Source organism: Mytilus californianus, unplaced genomic scaffold (assembly GCF_021869535.1).
Source record: "Mytilus californianus isolate M0D057914Y unplaced genomic scaffold, xbMytCali1.0.p SCAF_12, whole genome shotgun sequence".
Taxonomy (NCBI): Eukaryota; Metazoa; Mollusca; class Bivalvia; order Mytilida; family Mytilidae; genus Mytilus; species Mytilus californianus.
In genome coordinates, this window is record NW_026262604.1 from 61009252 (window position 1) to 61036004 (window position 26753).

At 31.9% G+C, this 26753-nt stretch overlaps 1 protein-coding gene across 1 annotated transcript in view; it reads right to left on the minus strand.

The window, feature by feature from the left end:
* LOC127722150 (quinone oxidoreductase-like) overlaps positions 1–26753 on the minus strand; it is a 46455-nt gene that overhangs the window by 13925 nt on the left and 5777 nt on the right. The window contains exons 2-6 of the mRNA XM_052229006.1: positions 24076–24196; positions 22878–23030; positions 21103–21266; positions 19210–19261; positions 5685–5834 (exon numbers count right to left, since the gene is read on the minus strand). Coding sequence (XP_052084966.1) covers positions 5685–5834; positions 19210–19261; positions 21103–21266; positions 22878–23030; positions 24076–24195 — 639 coding nt within the window. The 5' untranslated portion in view covers position 24196. The remainder of the gene's footprint in view (positions 1–5684; positions 5835–19209; positions 19262–21102; positions 21267–22877; positions 23031–24075; positions 24197–26753) is intronic.

The following is a 26753-nucleotide window of genomic DNA, read 5'->3' on the forward strand; positions in this document are numbered from 1 at the left end:
CTTTTGTGATATGGAACCTTGTGGTACAATGTCAGAGAGATCCATACACTAACACACAAGTTATGTCTGGAAGTTACAAAAATGCTTATTTTTGGCCCCTTTTTGGCTCCTAATTCCTTTACTGTTGGTACCATAACCCCCAAAATCAATCCCAACCTTCCTTTTGTGGTATTGAACCTTGTGGTGAAATTTCATAGAGATCCACTCACTTAAACTAAAGTTAGAGTGCGAAAACCAATGTGTCTTCAGACGACGCCGGACGACAACGACGTCATACCAATATACGACCACAAAAATTTTTTTGCTGTCGTTTAAAAAGGAAGTGTTCTGAAGTAACAATAGTTAGAGGCAGCTGCATTTAATTGGAATAAAAACATTTTTCATAAACCATGTGGATTGTCCTGAAATGCAACATTTTGATGAAGATTGACTGTTTTAAACTTAACATACACTACCCATAAACAGGAACCTCCTAGTCCAAGCTTCAGTGTTTGGATTTGAGTTCATTTCCCTATCCTTAATTTTTTGGCCAAATATTTATTATGTCTATTTTTCTCTATTCTTTATTTTTGTTTTTTTTTTTCTATTTCTCAATTTTTGGTTCTTTTTTCTACTCTTTAATTTTTGGTTCTTTTTTCTATTCTTTAATTTTTGGGTCTTTTTTCTGTATTCTTTATTTTTCCTGTCCTCTATTCTCTTATTTACCCATTATTCTCTATTCTGTTAACTCCATCCAGACCCTCAAACATTCTGCAATATGAACATCAATTCTTTCTTATATTTTAAGTAGAATTAGGGTTTGTGTTAATTAATCTTTTGTGACTGCTGCTTTAATATCATGCACTTTTGATTCATGACCTTTAAACAAACAGTTGTTAGCAATGAAGCATTTATTTTTTCTGGAAATCCATATTATTTCTATCTGTAGAAGGGAACAGTATTCTGTAAAAAGACTTTTGAGAGAAGAAAAATCATAAAACACTGTGAATATGTAAAACTTCCATTTTTCCTTATATGAATACATAAAGAAAACAAGAAAGTCACAAAAATAAATCTTTAATCACCACAAAGTCAGCTAGAAAGAGCTAAGCGTGAAATAAAGTATCGACAAAAAAATAAGTTGGTTTACAGTATCTAATGCATCCATTCAATTTACTAATGTAAATTAACTCATAGTCTTATTGATGCCAGCATTGAGACAGAAGGAACACTGCACTGTCAAAGTTACATTCTATTGTCTGTTCATACAATATTAATACTATGACTACTTTAAAGTCAACTGTGAAACATTCAAAATAACAAATGCATGAATTAAATTCAGAAGTTTCAAAGCATTTGATCAAACCAGATAAAAAATTGGTTAAACATGTTTTCTTTTAAATTACATGTAGATAAATGTTTACAATCATGCTGTCTTCATGATGACATGATGACGCAGTTAGTTGTTTTAAAGTTGTAAAGGAGTGCGACATGTGGAGCAGGATCTGCTTACCCTTCAGGGACACCTGCTTTCACCTACATTTTGTATTGTTTTTGTATTTTTTTTTGGGGGGGGGGGGGGGGGAGGAAGGATGTTTACTCAGTCTTTACTTTTTTATGTTGTGTTTTGTAGACTGTTGTCTATCTGTTGTTGTTTTTTTTGTATTTTACAATGATGTTGTCAGTTTGTCTTTGACTTATGAGTTTGAATAACACTTTTGTATCTTCTGCCTCAGTTTTAAAGCCAAGTGTAGTGTTTTGTAAATTTTTGTTTGTTTGTTTTACCTTTTTTCTTTTGGATGTACTGTTTCTTTCTTTCACATGGTTTTTCATTGCCCTCTTTGTATTTTATTGAATTGTTTTACATTTGTCATCTCAGGGCCTTTTATAGCTTGCTATTTGGTATGAGTTTTGCTCATATGGTGAACTTTAGTTGCTATCTTCTATGTCATCTTGGTCTCTCTGTCATAAAACTTTATTCAGTATTCAGTACAAAATGTGTGCTAGAATAACCTAATCCATTAATTTGATTGGTTGATTTCTGAGTTTGAGTATGATAATCATACTTAAAGGGAAAATTCGCGATTTTTGACTTATCATCTTATTATGTTCATAATATCGTTAAAAACATATTCACCAAGTTTTATCTGGATATGAAAACTAATAAAGAAGAAAATTGGGAATTATTAATTCTATTTATTCAAACTTCCTGACTTATGTGACGTAGTTTAAGTCTTTTTGCATGCCGGGAGTGGATTAATCTCATTTAAAGTCTTGTTCGTTAATCATCTAATAACGCGATTTAAAGCGCATCAACGACTTTTGGTGTAGCTATTAACCAACTAACAATTCAGAAAGAAAAGTGATCAGCCGTGCATTTTTTTAAATTAAAATTTACGATTTATATTTTAAGGATTTTGATATAATTATAATAATAAAAGCAAATCATACAATCGAATTTTTTTATGATTTTTTTTTCGACGGATATGTTGAACAACATATATAACTGATAGTATAATAGAAATTCACGTTTGTATTCTCCCCTATTACTTCAGTCGAGGATTTGTCTTACTATACAAATCCTGGCTTCAGTCTAGTACTGTGTAAATACAATGCATGTGTATTATGCTAACACCACCTGGTAAAGGCGTGGTTAAATTCACGGTAATTAAAAGATTAGCATTATGTAATTTTAATCCTTTGATCTTCACTAGAGTGGTGTTTGTCCTCAAGGGTTCACCGTTGCAGGTATGAGACAGATTTTTTTTAATTATTAAGGGAGGAATATGGTGGCAAAACACCTTAATCGCCGTTATATATATATTTTTTTAACATTTTGCATTTGCTCAGTTTTTAAATAAATAGGTGAGTATTTTGTTGTAACATCGAAATTCTGAATCACTTTTAATAAAATAATTATATAAATATTATAAATGGCCCACGAAAACGAGCGTATAAATCAAAACAGTACTATTTTAAATTATCATCGGTAACCTTGAATATTTAAATGTGCAGAGAAAATTATCAGTTACGAAAATATAGTTTTGTCGTCCAAAGCGATCTTCATTTACCTAATCAGGAATGCCCTTATTGAAATATTATAAATCTCACAACGTATTTATATAATTCTTAAGCTATTTGACCAACGATGTTTAAAAAAATTAACAGAATCAATCTAACGTCAACTTTCCTTTTTTAAATGTAGACAGAACGGCGAAATCAATTTTCAATGTGCTTGATATCTTGTACCTTTGTAAGACTTATCATTCATTCATAAACCCACTCTAAACCAGAGACATATATATACGTCTGTTTAAACTGACAAGAAAACTCCTAAAGCGGACAAGCAGTATATTCTGTAAATTTCTGAGATTTAATACAAAGAAATAAAAAAAAATCCCGAAATTAATTTGATCCTGGAAAATATTCACATCCTCATTCGGTCTGAAAAAAAGATACGAATTTGGTATACAGAACATGCAGAAGTGTGAATGTTATAAAACCTAATTGTTATATCAGAAACCATTATAAATATAAACATGTATACGTAAGACCTCATGGGACGTCACCTAACCACATTCAGGTAATATACAAGTAGCTCTGTTATACCCGGAAATGTCAACGTTAATCATAGATAGATAGACATGACCTCAGACTCCCCCCCCCCCCCCCACACCAAATCGAGGAACAGTATATCTTACAATGTGTATATTCCTGCAAAAATTAAAAAAAAATGAGAAAAAAGAAAGAGATGAACGGTAAGTCACATCAGATTCAGATATTTATATATAGTTGCTTGTCGTTAAATAGAGATCTAGTGTATACATGTCTCTGCGTTAACTTATAAAAATAAAAGGAAATAATAAACTTGAAATAGATTTATGATGAATACTTTGCAACTGCGACACCCCTTTTTATCACAGCGTACATGCATGCATTTAAATGACTGTCCGTTATGCGATTAAGAATGACAATCGTACGTACAATCCTATAGTTCATGGTGAGTCCTTTTCTATTAGATATGCGACTTTTCGTATTTATATTTTCTCTTATATTACCGGTACTGTCATTTAATATCTAATGCATAAGTGCAATATTAAGTGTGGTTAAATCCCCTACAAGCTAACTAAATAAATTAACCAACCCTCTAGCTGACCAGACGTTAATACAACTACCATCAGTCTATCCTGAGTGAAGTTTCTTTATTTCTTCAAATAGGCTTTTGGGGATCATTAGTGCACGTCCAATGGCATATATATAACATGCATGTCGGACCAGGAAAATGTGATGATGACGAATTTCTTAAACTGTTCGAAATAATCTTATTGAAATATAAATCTGTGATCTTACTATGTCTATAGCTTCGATGAACCAAAGCAAGTTAGATATCGACCTGTATTTAAATCAGATTGGTTCTGGATGTTTCTCTCGTATATTCAATATACTTGTATAATATCAGTTCTATATTGCGACTATCCATAGTTCCCTATAAACCTTCCATCTAGGCGTGTAAACCAATGATCAACAAGTGCCGCACATTTTGTTAAATCAATATTTGTATGTTTCAAAATGTTCATAATTATTGACAACGAGTATATACTTACATTTTCCCCAATATACCCTTGGAAAATGTGTTAATAGATTTTTATATCATCAAATCTTTTTTTTTTTTTTTTTAATTATTTAAATTTTCATAAATATCATTCTTTACACCAAAAATGTTATTTATAAACAAGCGTATGAGTTCAGCAATGACTAGTATATCACTATCGGATACGCTAGACAAAGTTGTATATTACACCTGATAGATTCAAAATGGAAGTTACATGTTATCGGCCGTGTACACTGATCAATACCCCCAGAAAAAAAGTGATGCACGAACTTGTTTTATGTAATTGTGTAATAACAGTTTTAAAGCCCGACAGGAAATCGCTTGAATACCTGTACGTGTCACCTCACAATACCTCTGGGAACAATTCCTTTAGCCATTCTGGTGATCAGATAAGTGAAGGTCCGAATTTATTTTAAAAAGTTTATTACATAAAACAATTATGAACAAACTAGATTTTCAAAAACAATTTTACATGGAACACTTATTTATGACTTTGAACTTTGATTTTTTAACTAATTTCAATTTCTTGTTTTAAATACTTCGTAAACAAAACAGTTTCAAAACGACAGACCATACTATTAGTACTAGTTATTTAAAAAATAATATATATAAAATTACATTTTCCGTATCAAGTTAGTTAGGAAAGGTTGCACAACCATGTCTATCATAATCTTTTTTGTGACCCGTGAAACTGTTTATGCTTTCCTTGTCGGATAAAACAACCGTACGCTTGACAAGATATCGACACTCTATTACGGCTACGTTAGGTTACTGCTTGTTTTGGTCCTTTGTGGTTTATAGATATATCGTGGTCAATATTCGGGGAGGATGTCAAAATGGCCGCATGTGGAGAATTGATACTCTAAATTTAAAATCGATGGTGATCTCTTAACTTACAGAATAAAACTTTAATATCTATGAATTTGTATTTTTTTATACATAATGAACAGAATATGAATTTTTCATTTTTTTGCGAAGTTTCCCTTTAATTTTTTTATGACTACAAGACCTGGTCTCTGGTAGAGAGCTGTCTCATTGGCATTCATACCACATCTTCTTACTTTTATATTATATTTTATACTTCAACATTTACCATTATCTGCTGTGTGTAGTTATCAGATTTGTGATTGAAAACAAAATCACATCCATTATCTTCCACTATGTCCATTCCAGCCTTTGATCCTGCCGTTCCTAAAACTGTCAAACCTAAATTCTTTGCTAACTGAACACAAGCTAGTCCTACCTGAAATCAATGCAAAAAAAAAGATAATTGTATTTATAAATTTACAAACCATCCGTACTGTAATATCTTAATATCTATGAATAACTGAGTGGATTCATTTGATTTCATGGATTTGGAAAAGTTTGTATACAACTAGCCTATAGATGGGAAATTTATACTTCATTTAACATCTAATTTGTGGTTTCCCTATCTATACCCACAAAGACAACTAGACACCCCACAAAAAACAATCAATCTACAGTATGTGTCAAGAAGTTAAGGATCCCAAAAAGTTGGGATTTAATTTGATCAAGACCAACCAAGATCTGTCATTAATATCAAAATTCCTGAATGACAAAAAACATATTATATCACAAAATACAGGCACTAGAAAGGATCTTGACTTTTGAAAAGAAAATAATTTCAGAGGCAGTTGGGGGGGATTTCCACTAATTTCACTATCATGGTAAAATGCAGAAATAATCTCCTCATGATTCAAGTCCCCTTAAGCTTCTAAATAGTAAGGTGGGATGCCTCCTTTTTGCGGATGATCTTTTGATCCTGTCAGAAACGAAAGAGGGTCTTCAAAACACTTTAGGACATTAAGCAACCAACAATCAATCAATCAATCAAAACACTTTAAATAATGTTAAATTATATTGCAACAAATGACAACTCTCTTTAAATACAAACAAAACAAAATCCATGATTTTCAGTCAGTCCAAACAAAATGGTGAAACATCACATATTTACTATGAGAATGAAGCCATAGAGAGCGTATCAGAATATTCATTTTTGGGAATGTTGATAAAATGTAATGGAAATTTATCACAAAGTACTTTAGAGCTGACAAAAAAGGCAAAAAAAGTATTGTTTGCAATATAATCCTATACTAAATCATTGAATAATCTACCTATAAAAGTAGCAAATAATCTTTTTGATTCTTTAGTAAAACCAATTATGACCTATAATTCAGAAGTAACATATTTGGATACATATATTTTTTTTCATAAAGCCAAAAACAGAGCCTTATCTTCAGGAAAACAAATTAATCAACTTGATCTTACAGACAAAACCCCTATTGAAAGTATGCATCTTAAATTTTGTAAATCTACTCTAGGAATAAGAAAAAATGCATCCAAATTAGGAGCAAGAGTTGAATTAGGAAGATTGCCTATAGAATGTTTTATTAAAACACAAACCCTTTTATATTTAGCTAGACTATATAATAATAATATTAATCCATTGATAAAGGAAGCTTTTTCTCTAGTACAGTCTCTAGATTTGACTGGAACTTATTCATGGTATACATATGCAAAAAATATTGTTGAAGAGACTAATATTGACCTTAGTATTCTTTCTAATTGTAAGGACATAAAAGATGTAAATAAAATAAAAAATGATAATATAAAGTTAAAAATGAAAAATAGATATGAAGATTTAATTGAAACTGAATTTGAAAACATTGATGATAAAAGTAAATTTTATCTATATAAAAAACTTAAAAAAGATTGCAAACTCCAATCTCATCTAAATATATCTAATTTTCAGATAAGGAGATTGATCACTAAATTTAGACTAAGTGATCACTCCCTCTTAATTGAAAAGGGGAGATATTTTAAAATCCCAAGAGAGGAACGACTTTGTCATAAATGTAAAATACTAGAGGATAATGAGAAACATTTTTTACTCTATTGTGATTATAATACAACACTAAGAAATGCCTTTTTTGAACACAGATGTACTGAAAATAATAACTTTAATAATTTAAATGAAGAAGAAAAAATTCATTATTTACTAAATCCATGAACGCCTTTACAAACAAATAAGTTAGGATCCTTCTTGAAAAAAGTCATTAGAACTGAGGGCAGGGGACTCTTAACAGCTTGTTTGTTTTTATAAATTTTGATGCTGTTTTTATTGTGTTTGTTTGATATGTATGTATATATGTTTATTGTGTTAATACATGTTGGTCACAAACTGTAAAGTTTATACGACAATAAAATATTTGTTTTGTTTGATTTGTTAAAAAAAAATAAAAATTGTACAAAACACCAATATAAATGTGAAGGGTCGCATGCACTAATATCATAGGTGAATGTTAAACTCCTGTATGAAAAGTGAAAAGTTCCTTTGTAATTGAATCTTGAAAATTCCAACTATAAAGTATTTTCCTTGTTTACAAGAAGGTCATCCATTAATTTCAGTCATTTAACATGAAAAACTACATTACTCAATAATCAATAAAAATCTAATAAAAAGTCATGTATGTAAGTAATATGTAGCAGTTTTCAACAAACAGCCATATTAAGCTTCAAACATTATAATGTACTAAAAATATCAATAATCATTGAATCAAATCTCATACTGTTTGATTCTAATCAAAACCATCCCCTACGAAGTGTTCTTTACAATATATGGTTAATTAATTTTTCACTAACAAAACACTACACTGTAAATGGTTCTGTCATGGAATATTAGCTTCCAACCTGCAGAACAAATAAAACATGAAAAAAACCTTCATTCTGACATATTTAGATCTTTTCATCTACAAAACATTTAGGTTAATGACTTTTTATTAGCTTAATGTTGACAGGGTCTACAGTAAGTAGAACGATACAATTTTCCCATACTTTACCAAAAATTTAGCTTACATCGTGCTACTTTTTCAAAAACATAACAAAAAGTAATATAGGTCTCCAAGCTTATTTTTATTCCAAAAATTGTCAGAGAGTTTTTGGATTAATTATTCAAGGAAAAAGCACTTTGTTAAATGGCTTTTATTTCATGCTTTCAGAAAATAAAATAAAAATTTGGACCATCCACATTACCCTGTACTATTATGGTCAACATAAACGTTTTCTTGCTATACAACAAAAATTTGTAAATTTACTGTATATTCCTTTATAAAACTTAAATATCTGAATTATATCCCCTAATATAACAGTAGTATAGGTCGTTAAAAAAAAACCTTGTTGCGTATTACTCTGACTATATCCTTTTTGTCTGATTATAAAGAAAAATATATTCTAAGATGCTTCAAATTTCAGCAGAATTTATAGGAGGGTCTGGATGGGGGTCTGGATAGGGGTCTGGATGGGGGGTCCTTCATTTCTTTATGCTTTTAATTTTTTATGTCATTTTTCTCTATTCTTTATATTTCTTTATTTTTGGCCTTTTTTTCTATTTTTTTATTTTTTTTTGCCCTTTATTCTGTATGTTGCAAGAACTACTTTCCTAACCTAGGAAACACTATGACAATTTCACTATGATATATGGCTATAAGCATAAATGCAATCATTAGGCCACCCTTAACAAATTCTTTGTTGATGTTGCCTACCCATGCCTTGTAGGGTTGGGTAGGTAGGTAGGTAGGTAGGTAGGGATCTTTTTTTTTTTTTTTTGGGCCATTAAAATAAGTTACATATTATAGACAAGAAAACGATGTTAGAGCAAGAAAACAAATTTTTAAACAATTTGTGTCGTAAATTTTTTCGGGTAGGCTACTTTAAAGATGGGTAGGTAGGTACTGAACATCAAACAATTCTAATTTTATTTTTGGTATTGGGTTTCAAGAAATTAAAGAAAAAAAAACTAGATGTGTCGGAACTATATAAATGTGCTTGCAAACAAAGCTTGAAGACATTTTTAGGAGTGGAGTTTTCAAAGTCCAAAACCTGTAATTTCCACAAAATTCAGCAGAGCGGAACCAAACATAAACTTGATCTATAACTCATCATAATTAACTCACATACTAAAAATCAGCTAAATATGTAAAGGTTTATAAAAAAAAGTCTGTATATTTCTTATTTTCACGAAATTTTCAACGCCCAAAGCCCTTAATTTCAGCAAAAATCAGCCTAGCGGAACCAAACATAAACTTGATCTGTAACTCATCACAGTAGACTCACATATTTAAAATCAGGTCAATATGTGAAGGCATTTAGAAAAAAAGTCTGCATAGGTGTTGTTACAGAATGACGGAATGACAGATAAGAATAAAACAATATGGTTTCGACCTAAGTCAGCGGGGCCATAAAAAATGTTACTTTGAGAATTGTAAGGATTAAACACATTTTAAACACAGGTTATTAACTTTTATTCAGTTTGTCAGTTAATTCATGGCCCCCCAATAACCTCTAGAAAAAGTGTTAATTCCTTGAATATTCATTTTTTTTCTTCAAATCTTTATTTTACATATGACAATGGATAAAGTTCACTAAGTATAGATATACTGTTTAAGGGAAATGCACTTTTCTAAATAATAGTTTTTGTAATGTCAACAGTCGTTTCCTCAATATTCGATTTATTAGTTAATTGAAGCTGCTTTTAAACTTCTTATTTACATAATTTCAATTTATTTAATGATCCATACCCAGTCAGACATAAATGACAACAATGTTCTAACGTAAATGAACTGTTAATAAAATTAATTACATCTAATGGTCATGTTTAATGTTATAGTTCCTTTTCTTTATTAAAATCATCATCGATTGATGCTTCTGTCCTCAACTATTTACTTTACATGTTAATGCAATATTATGATTGAGGCATTGTCTGGGTTTTTTAATTGTGTGATTATTGTAAATGTGTAATTTAGCTACAGCTAATGTTCCAACTCATTCATGCACTGCTGACATTAGACAGAGTTCATGGCTTAATACTATGATTTATTTGTGTTTCATACTAATTTTTACAGTTTGATCTTATTTTGTGCCGAAACACCACTGTCCCAGGTTAGGGGAGGGTTGAGCGCTCACAAAAATGTTTAACCTGGCCACATTCTTTATGTGTCTGTCCAAGTCTGGAGCCTGAAATTCACTGGCTGTCATATATACAAATTGTATTGTATAAATTAGGTCATTAGTTTTCTCGTTTGAATTGTCACATTTTTAATGTGGGGGACTTTTATAGCTGACAATACGGAATGAGTTTTTCTTATTGTTGAAGGCTGTACGATGACCTATAATTGCTCACATCCAGGTCTTTTAAACTCTGGTAGATAGTTTTCTCATTGGCAATCATTCCACATCTTCTTTTTTCATATTTTACTGTAAAGTTGTATATTTTTGAGGAGTTTAAATTTTATGGATTTCAAGAGTCCATCCTTTTCATGAGTTTATTTTCACATTTTCTTGTTCAGAGAGGATATCTAATTGATTTTATCTTTGTCATTAAATTAACAAAAGTAAGTCCTAAGTCTGGAATCTGATGTTCAGTAGTTGTCGTATGTTGATGTGGTTCATAAGTGTTTCTCGTTTCTCGTTTTTTATATAGATTAGACCGTTGGTTTTCCCGTTTGAATGGTTTTACACTAGTAATTTTTTGGGCCCTTTATAGCTTGCTGTTCGGTGTGAGCCAAGGCTCCGTGTTGAAGACCCTACTTTAACCTATAATGGTTTACTTTTATAAATTTTGACTTGGATGGAGAGTTGTCTCATTGGCACTCATACCACATCTTCTTATATCTATGTAGCAACATCCTTTGTACATTGAACTTTTGGTTTTTGAAGTATGTATTAGCACAAGGGCAATTATTAACAAACAGCAAAGACTACATTCAAAGTACATTTCATTAAAATACATAAAATATCTGACTGACAACTACAATATTAATATAATATAAATTCAGATATTATTGCGATTTTGGAAGCAGTGACAAAATGCTAGATTAATTATTGGGATTTCAGGAAAATCTACATTTGATTTATGTATCAGATATCAGAATGGGAGTTCTTATTATTGTAATCGTCACAATGTTGCATTATTCGAATTAATAAAAATTTCGTAATAATTTCTCAATTTACAGTAATTAATATTTTTTTTATACATCATTCTTAACTTAAGACAGCTCAGAAATTTAAGGAGAGCACCTCTTTAGTATTTGTAAAACACACTGTTGGATTATAATTTTGATTTAACACTATCATAGGTTATAAAATTTAAGTTTTTAGATACTTTTGTCTTAAGGGTCTCTCTTTCCTTCTGATAATTTTGACAATGCCACATGAAGTGGTTTTAATCTTCAGTTTTATTTGGCATACATACTTTACATGTTAGTCTTGTATGTTTTTTAATTATAGTTCATTTATATGTTTCGGAGTCTAGTGTCGTCCACAAATATTCACTCTGTGGTCAAAGTTTTTGAAATTTTGATAACTTTCCTAACCTATCCTGCATTTCAACCAAACTTGGACAGAAGCTTGTTTATGATCATAAGATAGTATCCAGAAGTAAATTTTGTAAAAAAAAAAATCCTGTTTATCCGAATTTTACTCATAAATGGACTTAGTTTTTCTGCCAGTTAACATTACATTCACTCTGTGGTTAAAGTTTTTCAAATTTTAATAACTTTCTTAAGCTATCCTAGATTTGTACCAAACTTGGGCAGAAGCTTGTTTATAATCTTAAGATAGTATCCAGAAGAAAATTTTGAAAAGAAAAAATCCTGTTTATCCGTATTTTACTCATATATGGACTTAGTTTTTCTGCTAGTTAACATAACATTCACTCTTTGGTTAAAGTTTTTCAAATTTTAATAACTTTCCTAAACTATCCTGGATTTGTACCAAACTTGGACAGAAGCTTGTTTATGATCAAAAGCTAGTATCTAGAAGGAAATTTTGTAAAAATTTATTTCCTGTTTTTCCGTATATTACTTATAAATGGACTTCGTTTTATTCCAATTAACATTACGTACAGTCTGCAGTTAAAGTTTTTAAAACATTTATTAGATTCATAAACCTTCTTGGATTTTTACCAAACTTTAAGTATTTAGAGGAAAATTTTTAATAATTTTTTCCCCATTTTTGTTGAGCCTGCGACTAACAGCAAAAGTAGGCGAGACACTGGGTTCTACGGAACCCTTACAAATTTTTTAATTAGATAGCTTTCAATAATCTAATTAATATAAAAAGTTAAAACATATCTTTAAACAAAAGACCTTTTTAACTATTGTTATCCTGGTTATGGTTTTAATTTAACACTGGATGTCAAACAGCGATCCATCATCCCCTTTTATATTTCTAACTGTATGTTTCCAATGCTAGTATTGTGTAGAAGATTGATGAGGGTTGTATCTCAATAAACAATTTACACTTTTCCAATTATAATTTACATTACAAAAAAAATAGAAATTCATTAAAATCTTTTCACGTGTTGTGCTGCTGATTATTAGCCACTGGAGAACGAGTCCATAAAAATTGTTATTGAATTTATTTTTTTAAGAATTAAAGACAAATTTAGATCAGGTGGAAGGATAATATACTTATATACTTTTTAAAGCACAGAATTTAAATCAATTAAGGATTATTGTGGTATGATTTCAAAGGTGATGATCATGTAGTGACAGTGAGTGTTTCAAGCCATGAAGATACCATTTCAGATTTGAAGGATAGAAAATAAGTGCAAAATGTTATTCGTTAAATGTTTTTTACTTCTAGGATTTGGACTAATATTTCTTTGGAACAATGGAATTCATGGTTAGTTATATATTCTCAATATTTATCATTTTAATGTGAAGCATATATAAATGTAACCCTTTTTATCAAAAAGGTTATATAAAAAGACAGCAACCTAGGACACAAAAACTTTTTGAAGGAAAAGATTTCAACATACTGATTGACATTAAAGTATTATTAATGAATTTGCTTTAGATAATAAAACAATTAAGTTTATGATTTATATGTTGAATTTACACTACATCTGAAAAAAGGCAAAACATACCGTGGACTCATTATTTTTGGGATAGCATTTATCGTGGACTTCGAGGGTATAAGTGAGGCACAAATTTAAATATTCAACAAAGTATAAATTTTCTATAGGCTTGTATGCAGACTTTGTCAAAACCACAAAACAAATATCCATGAAATACAATTTTTCCTCAATCCATGAAAATTATTACACATGAAAATAAATAAATCCCTAGTGTATAAGTATTATTGATGACGAGAGATAATTTATAAATTTGGACAAAAATTGGTGTCATTTCAAAAATCAGACAAATGATCCTTTATTATACTAAAACTATTATCTAACACCATATCACTTGTCTACCTATAAAATTAAACAGATACAGAATTAAAAAAAATATTCAATGCAAAGTTGAGGATCAGTATAAAAATAAGATGTGGTATGATTGCCAATGAGACAACTCTCCACCAGAGAACAAATGACAGAAGTTATAACAACTATAGGTCATCGTACGGCCTTCAACAAAGAGCAAAACTCATACTGAATAGACAAAAGCAATAAAAGTCCCAGAAATGACAAGTAATTTTATTTGTCCTACAAAACTGAAAAATTATTATTTTCAACAAGCTAGAACACTGACAGGATACTATGATTTATAAGCTTTGATAAAATGTAATGTATGTGAGAACCAGTGCTTTTTTTTCACAAATACCGGACTGTTATGTTTCAGTTGATAATTAAATTGGGTAATCTTTATTCATAAGTTTAAATATGCTTTAACACTTTTTTATCCTCATAACATTATCAACCTTCTGACATTATACAAAAATACAAATACATGAAATAAACTATTACTATATTTACCACAAAAAATTACAAAACGGGTAAAATTAGTCTTTCGAGGGTACATTATAATACACAATCTTCCAATTAATTCTTATATACATTTTCCCGGGAAATTTGTTTAAGTCAGAAAGCAAACATCTTCACACCCCGTTATCAAATTAGTTCATATTCAATGTCATATGACATGTTGTCCCCAGGTCAGCTTAAAATCAAATACATGAAATAAACAAAGACATGAAAAAAAGACATGAAATACACAAAGACATGAAAAAAACAAAGACATGAAATAAACAAAGACATGAAAGAATAAAATGCTACACAATGCGCAGTGATCGAATCATGAACAGTTGGGGCAAGTATGGACACAACATTCAAGCTTAATACAGCTCTGATTAAATATTTGACACAGCATAGGTTTCTTACTGTTACACAGAATGAATTTGGTATAAGAACTGAAAAATTTGAAATTGGTCATTTACCTATTATGGACTGGTCCAATATCCAAAATCTAAATACCTGGTTAGATTCAGCTTATCAAAGAACCCCAAGAATTCAATTTTTGATGAAATCATACAAATTTTAGTTATGGACCCTTTGGACCTCAATATGAACCAATTTGATAACGGGCCCAAAACCGAAAATCTAAATACATGGTTCAATTCAGTATATCAAAGGACCCCATATATTCAATTTTTGTTGATATCAAAAGTTTAGTTTTGGACCCGGATTTGGACCAACTTGAAAACTTGGCCCAAAATAAAAAATCTAAATACATGTTTAGATTCCAAATATCAAAGAACACTAGGGATTCAATTTTTGTTAAAATCACACTAAATTTAATTTTGAACCCTTTGGACCTTAATGTGGACCAATTTGAAAACCAGTTCCAAAATCAAAAATCTAAATACACAGTTATATTCAGCATATTAAAGAACCCCAAGTAAGTATTGTTTTCGGCCCCTTTTTCCTAAACGGTTAGGCCATTACCCCCAAAATCAATCCCAACCTTCCTTTTTTAGGTATGAAACCTTGTGGTACAATTTCATGAGAGATTCATAAACTGTCTGAAACCCAGAAAATCCTTGTTTTTTGGCCCCTTATTACCAAAAGATTTGGACCATAACCCTTACAATCAATCATAACCTTCCTTATGAGGTATAAAACCATGTTGTACAATTTCATAGAGATCCATACACTTCTACACAAGTTATTCATGTTATTGTCCTGAAACAAGAAAAATGCTTAGTTTTGGCTCCTAATTCCTAAACAATTAGGACAGTAACCCCCAAAATCATTCCCAACCTTCCTTTTGTGGTATGGAACCTTGTGGTATAATTTCAAAGAGATTCATACACTCATACTCAAGTTATTGTCTCGAAACCAAATGTCTTCGGACGACGAATACACACACGACGACAATGTCATACTATTATATGGCCGCAAAAATTTTGAATTTGTTAAAAAAAAAAGACACGAGATAAATAACTGATGAGATGATGGCACAAGCTTCTACATGATTGCTATACACTTTGAGTGACCTTGACCTTGCATTGACATTCCAACCATTTTCGCAACATGTTCTATAATGCATAGGGTGATTCCTATATAACCCTCAAAATAATGCTGAGGGGTATAATTATGATTTATGAAAATTACACCTAAAATATTCTATCTACATTTATGTTCCTGAGTAGCATACTAAAATTCATGAAGAAGTACCATGAGGAATAGCAATCAAGAGTGGGAGTTTATGGAGATATATAAGATCTGTCCTTCTGAACTGTGAAAAAGAGGTCATGACCTTACAACAAAATTATTTTTATTTACCTGTGTACGTTATTTTATTTGGCGGCATTTTTCCAAGGTTATGGTTGTCTTTCTGATATTGTTTTACATCTAACCCCCTTGTTTTATTAATTTTGTATTTACATTATGTCATAGATCAAATTTATTCGTTCAGTGTATGTTCACTTGTTTTTGTTAATATGTCTTTTGATTGAGTTAAGCCATTTCAATTGATATTTAATAGTGTGTCTTTCTATGTTGTTATGTTACACTATTTTTTCAGGTAGGGTGAAGGTTGGTGCCTATTAAAACGTTTAAACCTGCTGCATTTGTTTGCACCTGATGTTCAGTGGTTGTCATTTGTTGATGTGGTTCATAAGTAATTCTCGTTTCTCGTTTTTTATAAATATTAGACCGTTGGTTTTCCTGTTTAAATGGTTTTACACTAGTCATTTTTGGGGCCCTTTATAGCTTGATGTTTGGTGTGAGCCAAGGCTCCGTGCTGAAGGCCGTACTTTGATCTATAATCAAGGTTTAAGCTAGGATTTTGAGAGCTTTAGTCACTTTAGAGTGAGATGAAATCAACCTTATAATAATGCTTTACTTTTACAAATTGTGACTTGGATGGAGAGTTGTCTCATTGGCACACATACCACATCTTCTTATATCTATGAATGGTACATGCAAACTAGTTTTGACCAAATCTGCATAAGCCTATGGAAAATGGTATTTTGTTGAACACTTGAATTCGTGGCTACCTATACCAACAAAATCCACAAAAATTGGAACTCAACGAGTAATAATGTATTCACTGTAAACTCTTTTTTCATTGCAGGTTCTACAATCAAAGAAGTGTTCTACAAGAAATTGGTTCCTGTTGCCACCCTGTGGACATCAAGATCAGTATCAGCATGGCAAGTTAGAAAGATCGAGTTTATGGATTGTATTTACTTGTGTGTGGGCTATGATGACTGTAATTCAGTTGTCTATCGTACTTTAAGTGATGACACAACAATCTGTTTGCCGTTAAGATATACCTCCAGCCCAGGAAATGCATATACACCTCTCTCAACAGATACAGTATATACTGTGATAAACAGAATAACTTAATTCATTAAATATATATTTCAAAACATCTTGGGGTTTGATTTTCTCACAAGGTCATACTTAATTCACCCCTAAAAGATATTTACATTCCAATAAACAATTAGTGAATAGATTATAAAAAGTATATAATGAGATATTTTTTTTACAAAACTCATTTTTCTGTTGTAAAATTTTTTTTTAAATATTACCTATCCTGTAAATTTTCCCTGTTCACTTTACAACATTTTATACATAAGTATTCTAATACTGTAAATTCAGAAATTATTGCGACGTTTTTATTATTGCGAAAAATGCGACAGGGTAATAATCGCAATAATTTATACTCTCATTTTGAAATTTTTTATTTGAATTAAACAGGATTTTTCTCAATATCGCAAAAATTAAAATCGCATTCTAGTCTAAAATAACAAAATCGCAATAATAAATGCACGCAATAATTTCTGAATTTACAGTATCATTTAAAGGATAAATCCACTGATACAAGTAAATTAAACAATAGATATACTGTAAATGCAGAAATTAATGTGTGCATTTATTTTTGCGAATCATTGATTATTGGTATAAATGTGAGATCTAATTAATTTTATTGCAAATATTTTAAAAAGGAAAACTACTACTGAAATTATGAATGTGAGGTTTTATTATTGCAGACCCAGCTGTTACTATTGCACTTTTGGCATTAATAAAAACATCGAAAATAATTTCTGAATTATTATTATTAAGTTTTATATACTCTAATTTCGAAGCAACAATTGATAAAAACACAAATTCCTGTAAACATTAAAACAGAAAATCTAAAAGAAACAGGTGTCACCAATAGAACAAAAACTACTCACTTAACCATCTGAGGCACCTCAGTTAACCCAAGGTTTTTGGTTGGGTTAATGTCCCTCAATCTTAAGTAATGAGTCAAGTGGACTGTTGCGTTTTTATGCTGAGGCAGTGTAAAGCAAAAATCAATCAATCTTTGTGTCATTTTTATTATTTCTCTTTTTGTCATGATGTTATCTGTCCTAGAAATTAAGGTTTTTGATTGGTATCTCCTAACCAACATAGTGAAATATCCTAATGAAACTTCATCAAGACTGAACATTTTCAGGTCAGGTTAAGTTACAGAATCTGGTTTAAGGTGCTACATAACACTACAGGGAGATAACTCTGTAAAAATCAGCAGACCATTATAATCACCTTCTATTGTTAAGGAAATATTAAGCTTCTCAATGATCAAAACAAGTGTTTGTCAAACTGCTATCCATATATCCAAAGAAATTTTTCCGATAATGTGTGTGGTTCAAGCTTTTTGAAATTTTTATATTTTTGTCAAAGGGTCAAAATAAATATTTTGTCAAATCTTTATGAAAATTAAACGAGCTAAATTGATTTGAGTCAAGGTGTTTGGTACCACCTTAAATAGTTTTCAAGGAATATATGAGAACCTCCATGGCAGTGATGTAAGTAGTTTATCTGCCATGATCACTAGCCTGGTAACACTGAAGTTGGTGAGGATGAACCAACTCATGGTGAGGTGCTAAGACTCTGATTATTACTGACAAGGATTGAAAGTTCGTTTTCCTGACAAAGGTTGTGGTTCTTTCTGGCTTCTTCCACCACCCAAAAAATTGACACAAATGTGGAGCTAAACTCCAACAAACAAACAAACACTTATGTATTATATAATATGATTCTATGTAATATTGTGGCCGAGTGATCTAAGTAGTTACTACTGTAATCACTAGCCAGTCAACACTGAGGTTGTGAGTTCGAACCCCGCTCGTGCGGGTTTACTCGACTCCAATCTTAATTGACTAGGATTGTCAGTTTTCCTATCGAAGGTCGGTGGTTTTCTCCGGGCACTCCGGCTTCCTCCACCAATAAAAACTGGCCGCCACGAAATAGCCCAAAAGCTGTGCTTAAAAGTGGCGTTAAAACACCAAAAATCAAATCAAATCTATGTAATATTACTTACTGCACCACTAGCTCCATGTACTAAAATAGTTTCTCCTGCTCTCGCTTTACCTCTAAAAGAAAACATAAATTTGCTCTAATTTTTTTTAGAAACATATATGCCATGTATACAGAAAAACTATCACTAAATTATTTAATATTAATAAAAGCAGATGTTGTGTAAATGATACTGCAACAAAAGACAAAAGAACCAAAAGTCATATATATAAGCAGCATATTTTACAATATCAATCTTCAATCATGAATGTTCAACTTTTATGGTTTTTTATTATAATCATAATGAAGATATAAAAATAAGAAGATGTGGTATGGTTGCAAATGAGACAACTCTCCACAAGAGACTAAATTACACAAAAATTAACAGCTATAGGTCACCGTACGGCCTTCAATAGTGAGCAAAGCCCACACCACATAGTCAGCTATAAAAGGCCCCGAAATAACAAATGTAAAACAATTCAAACGAGAAAACTACTGGCCTAATTTATGTACAAAATAATGAACAAAAAACAAATATGTTACACAGCAACAAAGGACAACCACTGAATTACAGCTTCCTGACTTGGGACAGGAAAATACAGAATGTGGTGGGGTTAAACTAGTTTGGAGGTGCCAACCCTCCCCTAACCTGGGACAATGGTGTAACAGTACAACATAAAAACAAACTATAAAAATCAGTTGAAAAAGGCTGAACTCATCAGATGGATACAAATTTAATAGAAATACATCCAACAAAAACACAGAGTGGACGTGGATGGGCACTTATACATCCCCACAACAAAATGACACTAAGTACAGATCTGAGAGTACTCGCAGTTACTGACAGCTAGTTCAAAGCCAATAACAACTAACAAAAAAAATCATGCATCTAAGACTAAAATATCAATCAGTACACATCCAACACCCAAAGGATTTAGAGTAAAGATGTCATAAATAGTCAGAGCTTAGAACATTCCATAGAAAATAATTTAGCTGATTTTTGTGTTAGAATCCCAATACACCAATCTTGAGCTGTTGTGTTTTTTATGAATGAGTAATAATGGTTGACCTGAAGTCAATCTGCATAAACCACATCATCAAACAAAACATCTGGTGTACAAAAATTTTAAGCCTAGTATCTATGCTGAGTGTATAACCTACATTTTTTTAGTGGGAGGTTGTGAGGTCAATTCCCATGCTAGGGAAACCAAAATCTCAAAAAATGGTATATTTGCTGATCCTCCACTAAGTATGCAGGAGTAAAAACAGACTAGTCTGCTCACAGTCAGAATAATGTCTTGGTAGGGTAACTTGACTTCCAACACTCTGTGCGAACTAGCATGTTAAAAATTCAGCTAAGGATGTTAGTTTACTACAAAGCAGAGTTCATATTCATATCAGATAAACATGTTTTCATATCTTATCTAGATATATGCATGTAATATTGACACAGTCTGGATGTTAAAACATCAATCTATTCATGCTATTCAACCATTCATGACTTCACCTTAAAGCAGCTTTGGTTATATTAATTTTTTTCAAAAGAGAACTTAAATTTCAACATATAAAAGTTACAAATATACATGTTGCTCAATACAACTGGTGCCCTATAAGCTGTATAATGAGGAACAGCTTACTATATATAAATATGGACCTATCACCTGTATATTACAAAAAAACTTATAAATGTGGCCCTAAAGTTTGTATAAGCAATAGCTTGGCACTACAGGCTGTATAAGGAATGGCTTACAATATAACTGTGGCCCTATAAGCTGTATAAGGAATAGCTTACAATATAACTGTGGCTCTATCAGCTGTATAATGAATAGCTTACAATATAACTGTGGCCCTACAAACTGTATGAAGAACATCTTACAATATAACTGTGGCCCTATAGGCTGTATAAGGAATAACTTACGATGTAACTGTGGCCCTATAAGCTGTATAATAAGGAACACCAAGTGCAGCACCTTGCTCAAATGTTAAGTTTTCATCAAGAGGTTGTGTAAACTGTTCCTCTGTAAGACAAAACTCAGCATAGCCTCCTGTAACTGTTCTCATTGAAAATACTCGATCTCCTTCCTAAATTAATGAAAATGTTTTAAATATAAGTTTTATAATTACACTAGCAAATAAGCATAGTAATTGTAATATGTCATATTTCGATGCTTAGATTTTTTCTTTACTAGGAAAACTTGGTGTTGATGGCAGATCAGGCAGATAGTTTCTCATTTACAACTTATTTGGAGTTGGGTTTTTTTAGAGATTGACATACCTGTACTGCATAGACACCTGTCTTTTGTTCATGACTGTATGTTGACCAATGGAAGTCTTTTTGTTATTTTTGTGGTTCGTTTTTCTGTCTCATGTTGCTGATTCAGTGAAAATGCCCCACATCTCCTTTTTTCAAAGAAAACCGTTGAGTACAGTTATTCCCATTAAAACAGTACGTAAGAATTTTAAAATGTTCATTGAAAGCCACTCATTTGTTTAAATGGAGATACAGATTCAAAATGTATAGATACATACTTATAACATAGTGATTCCCCTATGTAATCTGAGTGGGAGTCATCCTTCTATCTTTTAAAATTATAGTATTGAAAGTACCAGTACTGTAATACCAAGTTTTGAAATTTTGTGGATGGACAGTGGAGGAGAGATATAGAGGATGTCAAAACAAAAAGTTTCCATCTTTCAGAGTAGGTAAACTTCAACCTTGCAAAGACTGTCAAAGATGTACCCTCTAAACCAAATATCTTAACAGATGAATATAAAATTTTGCTTGCATCAAAAGATATTTTTCAGCAATGCATGTAATGGTTATCATTGAGTTGTAAGTTCTTTAATTAAAACTCAACCAAATCTGAGACAATGAACATGTGTACAGATGAATAGAAACACATCATTAACAGAGATTCATTTGTAAAATGTTAAATATACAAATAAGGAGATATGGTCTGATTGCCAAAGAGACAAATTTCCCCCAGAGTTTAAATGAAGAAGATAAAACCAATTCAAGGTCATCATTAGGCCTTCAACATTGAGTAAAACCCATACCGTATAGTCAGCTATAAAAGGTCCCAACATGAAAAATGTGAAACAATTCAAATGAGAAAGCTAACTACCTAATTTATACAATACAATTAATGAAAAACAAATATGACAGGCATGAACCAACGACAACCACTAAACTACAGGCTCCTGACTTGGGACAGGCACATAAAGAAGGCATGAACCAACGACAACCACTGAACTACAGGCTCCTGACTTGGGACAGGCACATAAAGAAGGCATGAACTAAGGACAACCACTGAACTACAGGCTCCTGACTTGGGACAGGCACATAAAGAAGGCATGAACCAACGACAACCACTGAACTACAGGCTCCTGACTTTGGACAGGCACATAAAGAAGGCATGAACCAACATCAACCACTGAACTACAGGCTCCTGACTTGGGACAGGCACATAAAGAAGGCATGAACCAACGACAACCACTGAACTACAGGCTCCTGACTTGGGACAGGCACATAAAGAAGGCATGAACCAACGACAACATGGACAACCACTGAACTACAGGCTCCTGACTTGGGACAGGCACATAGAGAATGTGGAGGTGTTAAACATGTTTGTATGTTTCCCATCATCATTTGTTGTACATGTATGGCCTAAATGGTAAATAAAACTGAATTACCTTTAAAGTTGTGACATTTTTACCAATGCTCTCTACAATTCCGGCTACATCATTCCCTGGTGTATAAGGCAGGGCAGGTTTCACAGCATATGTTCCACTTCTGATATAAGTATCCACAGGGTTAATACCAGCTGCATATACTTTCACAAGGACCTGTTTAATAATCATGATAATGAACACACTATTTATCTCTGTGACAATTTTCACAAAACACCTTCAAATAAAAAACTTTTTTTTTTGTCTTCTCGGAAACTACTTGACCATTTGACCAAATGATGTATAAATGGTTCTGTACAAATAATCCCTATTTGGTCGAGTACTGATAGAAAACATGACCACCAGATTCAATCTTTGATTCAGTGGATTAAGCATGTTAAGTGTATAACTTTCAAGTAGTCTCATGCAGGCTATTATATAGGGGGAGGGTTGAGATCTCACAAAACATGTTTAACCCCGCCGCATTTTTGCGCCTGTCCCAAGTCAGGAGCCTCTGGCCTTTGTTAGTCTAGTATGTTTTTTTTAATTTTAGTTCATTTATATGTTTTGGAGTTTAGTGTGAAGTCCATTTTCACTGAACTAGCACACAATTTTAGTTAGGGGCCAGCTGAGGACCACCTCCGGGTGCGGGATTTTCTCACTGCATTGAAGATCCATTGGTGGCCTTCGGCTGTTGTCTGCTCTTTGGTCGGGTTGTTGTCTCTTTGACATATTCCCCATTTCCATTCTCAATTTTTTTTTTTTTTTTTTTTGAAGAGTTCATATATATAGTTGTACATTGTTCCATTCATTACATTGTATTTGCATTTTTTGCTTTTAAAAGGATTCTTGGAAAACATTTTCAATAAACATGATAAAAGAAGAATGTGTCTGAGGAATCGAATGCCCCTGCTCACGCTTTGCATTTTTTTCCAAGTTAAAAAGGGGCATAACTCTAGAATGGTAAGTGACTCACTGCCCAAATTCGAACTCTGTCTGCAACTTATGATTATTAGCTTTGTGTATGAGTTTCATTAAATTTGAATGAGAAAAACTTAAGTTACAAGAGTGTAGAACAAAAAATCTGGAAGGACGGAAAGATGAAACCCAGACAGTCAAGGGCATAAAAACTGTTTATACAGAGATATGTCCATGATGTCTGGGGTGTGTTACTAATTACAAACTTTATATAAATATGTGAAGATGTAGATTTGGTACAAACCTGATTATCTTGTGGTTTTGGTATCGGTACATTTTCTTCCACTTTCAACACTTCTGGACCTCCAAACTGAGCTACCCTCACTGCCTTCATTATATTTCTAATTAGACGACCACTGTTCATACTGAAATATAAAGTTAAATCAATGTCATGGTTCAAATGTTTGTTTTGTATATCTTCCCTGATTGAATGATGGCCACAGATATGTTGTGGCACAGACTCCTAGTCCTAAAGAAAGTTTGTGATAGGATTCTATAGCAACATAGGAGCATGGTCAAACCATATTAAATGTGGACTCTGCATCCACGGCTGGCCATGATTCTAAATGTCAAAAGAAATGGATTGCTTGAAGGATTTCTTGTAAAAACTCTGATTTCTCTGATTTTTACATGTAATCAATAACAATCTATCAATTTATCCAATCACTGACAATTACATGCTGTAAAGAAAGTTAACTACAATTATCATGATAATGCTGCCATTAGAACTTTACAAAACCATTATATAAACTTTAAGATTGTTTTAAAATTTTTGTTGACAGTTGTTTTCAGTAGTTCCAACTTTATACAGAGAATCCAATGTGTACAAAAATATATTAAATTAAAAAACCTTAGTGAGCGCGCTCACATACCCCACGTCCCCACATTGTCACTGGAGAAATAAAATAACAGTAAGAAAAAAAATTGTATAAGAAAAAAAAATTGAAATTCTGTTGTCTGGTTTCAGAGGAGTTGCGATGACAAGAAACAGGACTGACGGACGGACGGGTCAAAAACATTATACCCTCCGCAACTTGTTGCATGAAGGAATTCTGAAACCAACGCATCAGTTTCTACTTTTTGTTTTGGCTCATTATGCACCATATGTTGCACCTATTTTACTGACTTAGTAGAATGGAGAATGGAAACTGGCATGGGAATGTGTCAAAGAGACAACAACCCGTCCAAAGAGCAGAAGACAGCCCAAGGCCACCAATTGTTGGGTCTTTACCGCAGTGGTAAAATCCTGCACCATGAGGCGGGCTACAGCTTTCCATTCAAGTGCCATTACTCTGGCAAAAGTTTTAATCTTTATTACAGATATGTTACAATACGGAATAGGATCCCAGTTACAGGATACCAGTCCAGTACCCACGAATGAAGTCCATTAATAAATCTACCATCTTTTAAATGGGATATTGTACCGAGATGAACATTATGTAAAAGATGCTTAAATTTGTAGTATATCTAAAAGGTATTCATTAAACTTTCAACTTCTGTTAAATTTTCAGTGATTCTGAAATGTAAAGGGTGGATGCTTGTCTGAGTAAATGGTCCGAATTTTATTTTTGATTTTAACCAGGAAGTTAATAAAATGACCCTATTAATACTCAAAACAGTACTTATTGCTCTCTTAAATGCTGGTCATGACCTTACAAGAATTCTCCCAGAAACCATGAAGGGGGCTACTAGTACATTGTAGTATGAGAAAGTAATTTAAATTTTCCAGTCTTTATTATGTAGGGGATAAAAAATCTGCCCCTCAATTTGGACAAAATTGCATTGAAGTAATGGGGATAATAAGGTCCCCGTCCATATAGCACATGTACATGTTGTTTCCTCTTAAAATCAATAAACCAAACTAGAGAGGTGATCTAGTGATCACAGATGCCCCTGCCCTCAGTAACTGAGAGATCATGATTTTATTAAGCTGTCCAAAATATTCTGTTATATATTAAATTTCAACCAATTTCATAAAGAATGTCTCCATTTTTTCAGAAACCACAAAATTTGAATTTTTCCAACAGTAAAGTACCATAACTCTGGAATGGTAAAAGTGAAAACGACGAAAGTGTAACTGAATCTGTGTCTGGTGGTCAAAAACATTTCATTAAAATTTCAATCAATTTTATTATTTGGTTCTCGTTTTACTATAGTATTCAGAAACCATAATATTTTGAACTTTTCTAACAATCAAGAACCATATCTGGAATGGGAAAAGTGAAAATGACAAAAGTCAAACTTAATCTGTGGTCAAAAACATTCCATTAAAAATTCAATCAAGTTCATAAAGGGTTCTCCATTTACCATGTTTACTATCAAGTATCATAACTCTGTGGAACGGTAGAAGTGAATACCATAAATTCCTAGTTAACCTGCATAGGTTTAGTGGTCCAAAACATTCCATTAAAATTTCAATCAATTTCAAACAGAGATTATCAATTTATTATTTGGAAACCAATATTGTGATGGACGGACATGAGGATTCCTATAATATCACCTGACTCTATCTAACTGGGGTCTAAATAAGTTGAACAATTGTTAAAGTTATTCTAGACTGAAATTTCAAATCATTTCCTTGTATGGATATATACCTCAATGCTTGGATAATCTCCTTACAGGTTATAAAGCTGTCAATGAAGTAAAATTTATAGCCTACATGACCTATGGCAGTATAACACCATGGTGTTATCAGTTTATTATCAACTTATGAGTTTGAATGTCCCTTTGGTATCTTTGGCCTCTCTTTTTTAAAACTGACACTTTAACAATAAATATAATTGAATTTAAAACATAGTCTGCAAGTCAATTCAATGATTGGTAATCCATGGATTAAAAGTCTTTTATCATCTTATCTTTTCAGTAAAGACAAGAATGCAGTTCCAATATATTTTTTCTCTACTTCAATTTATAAACAATATA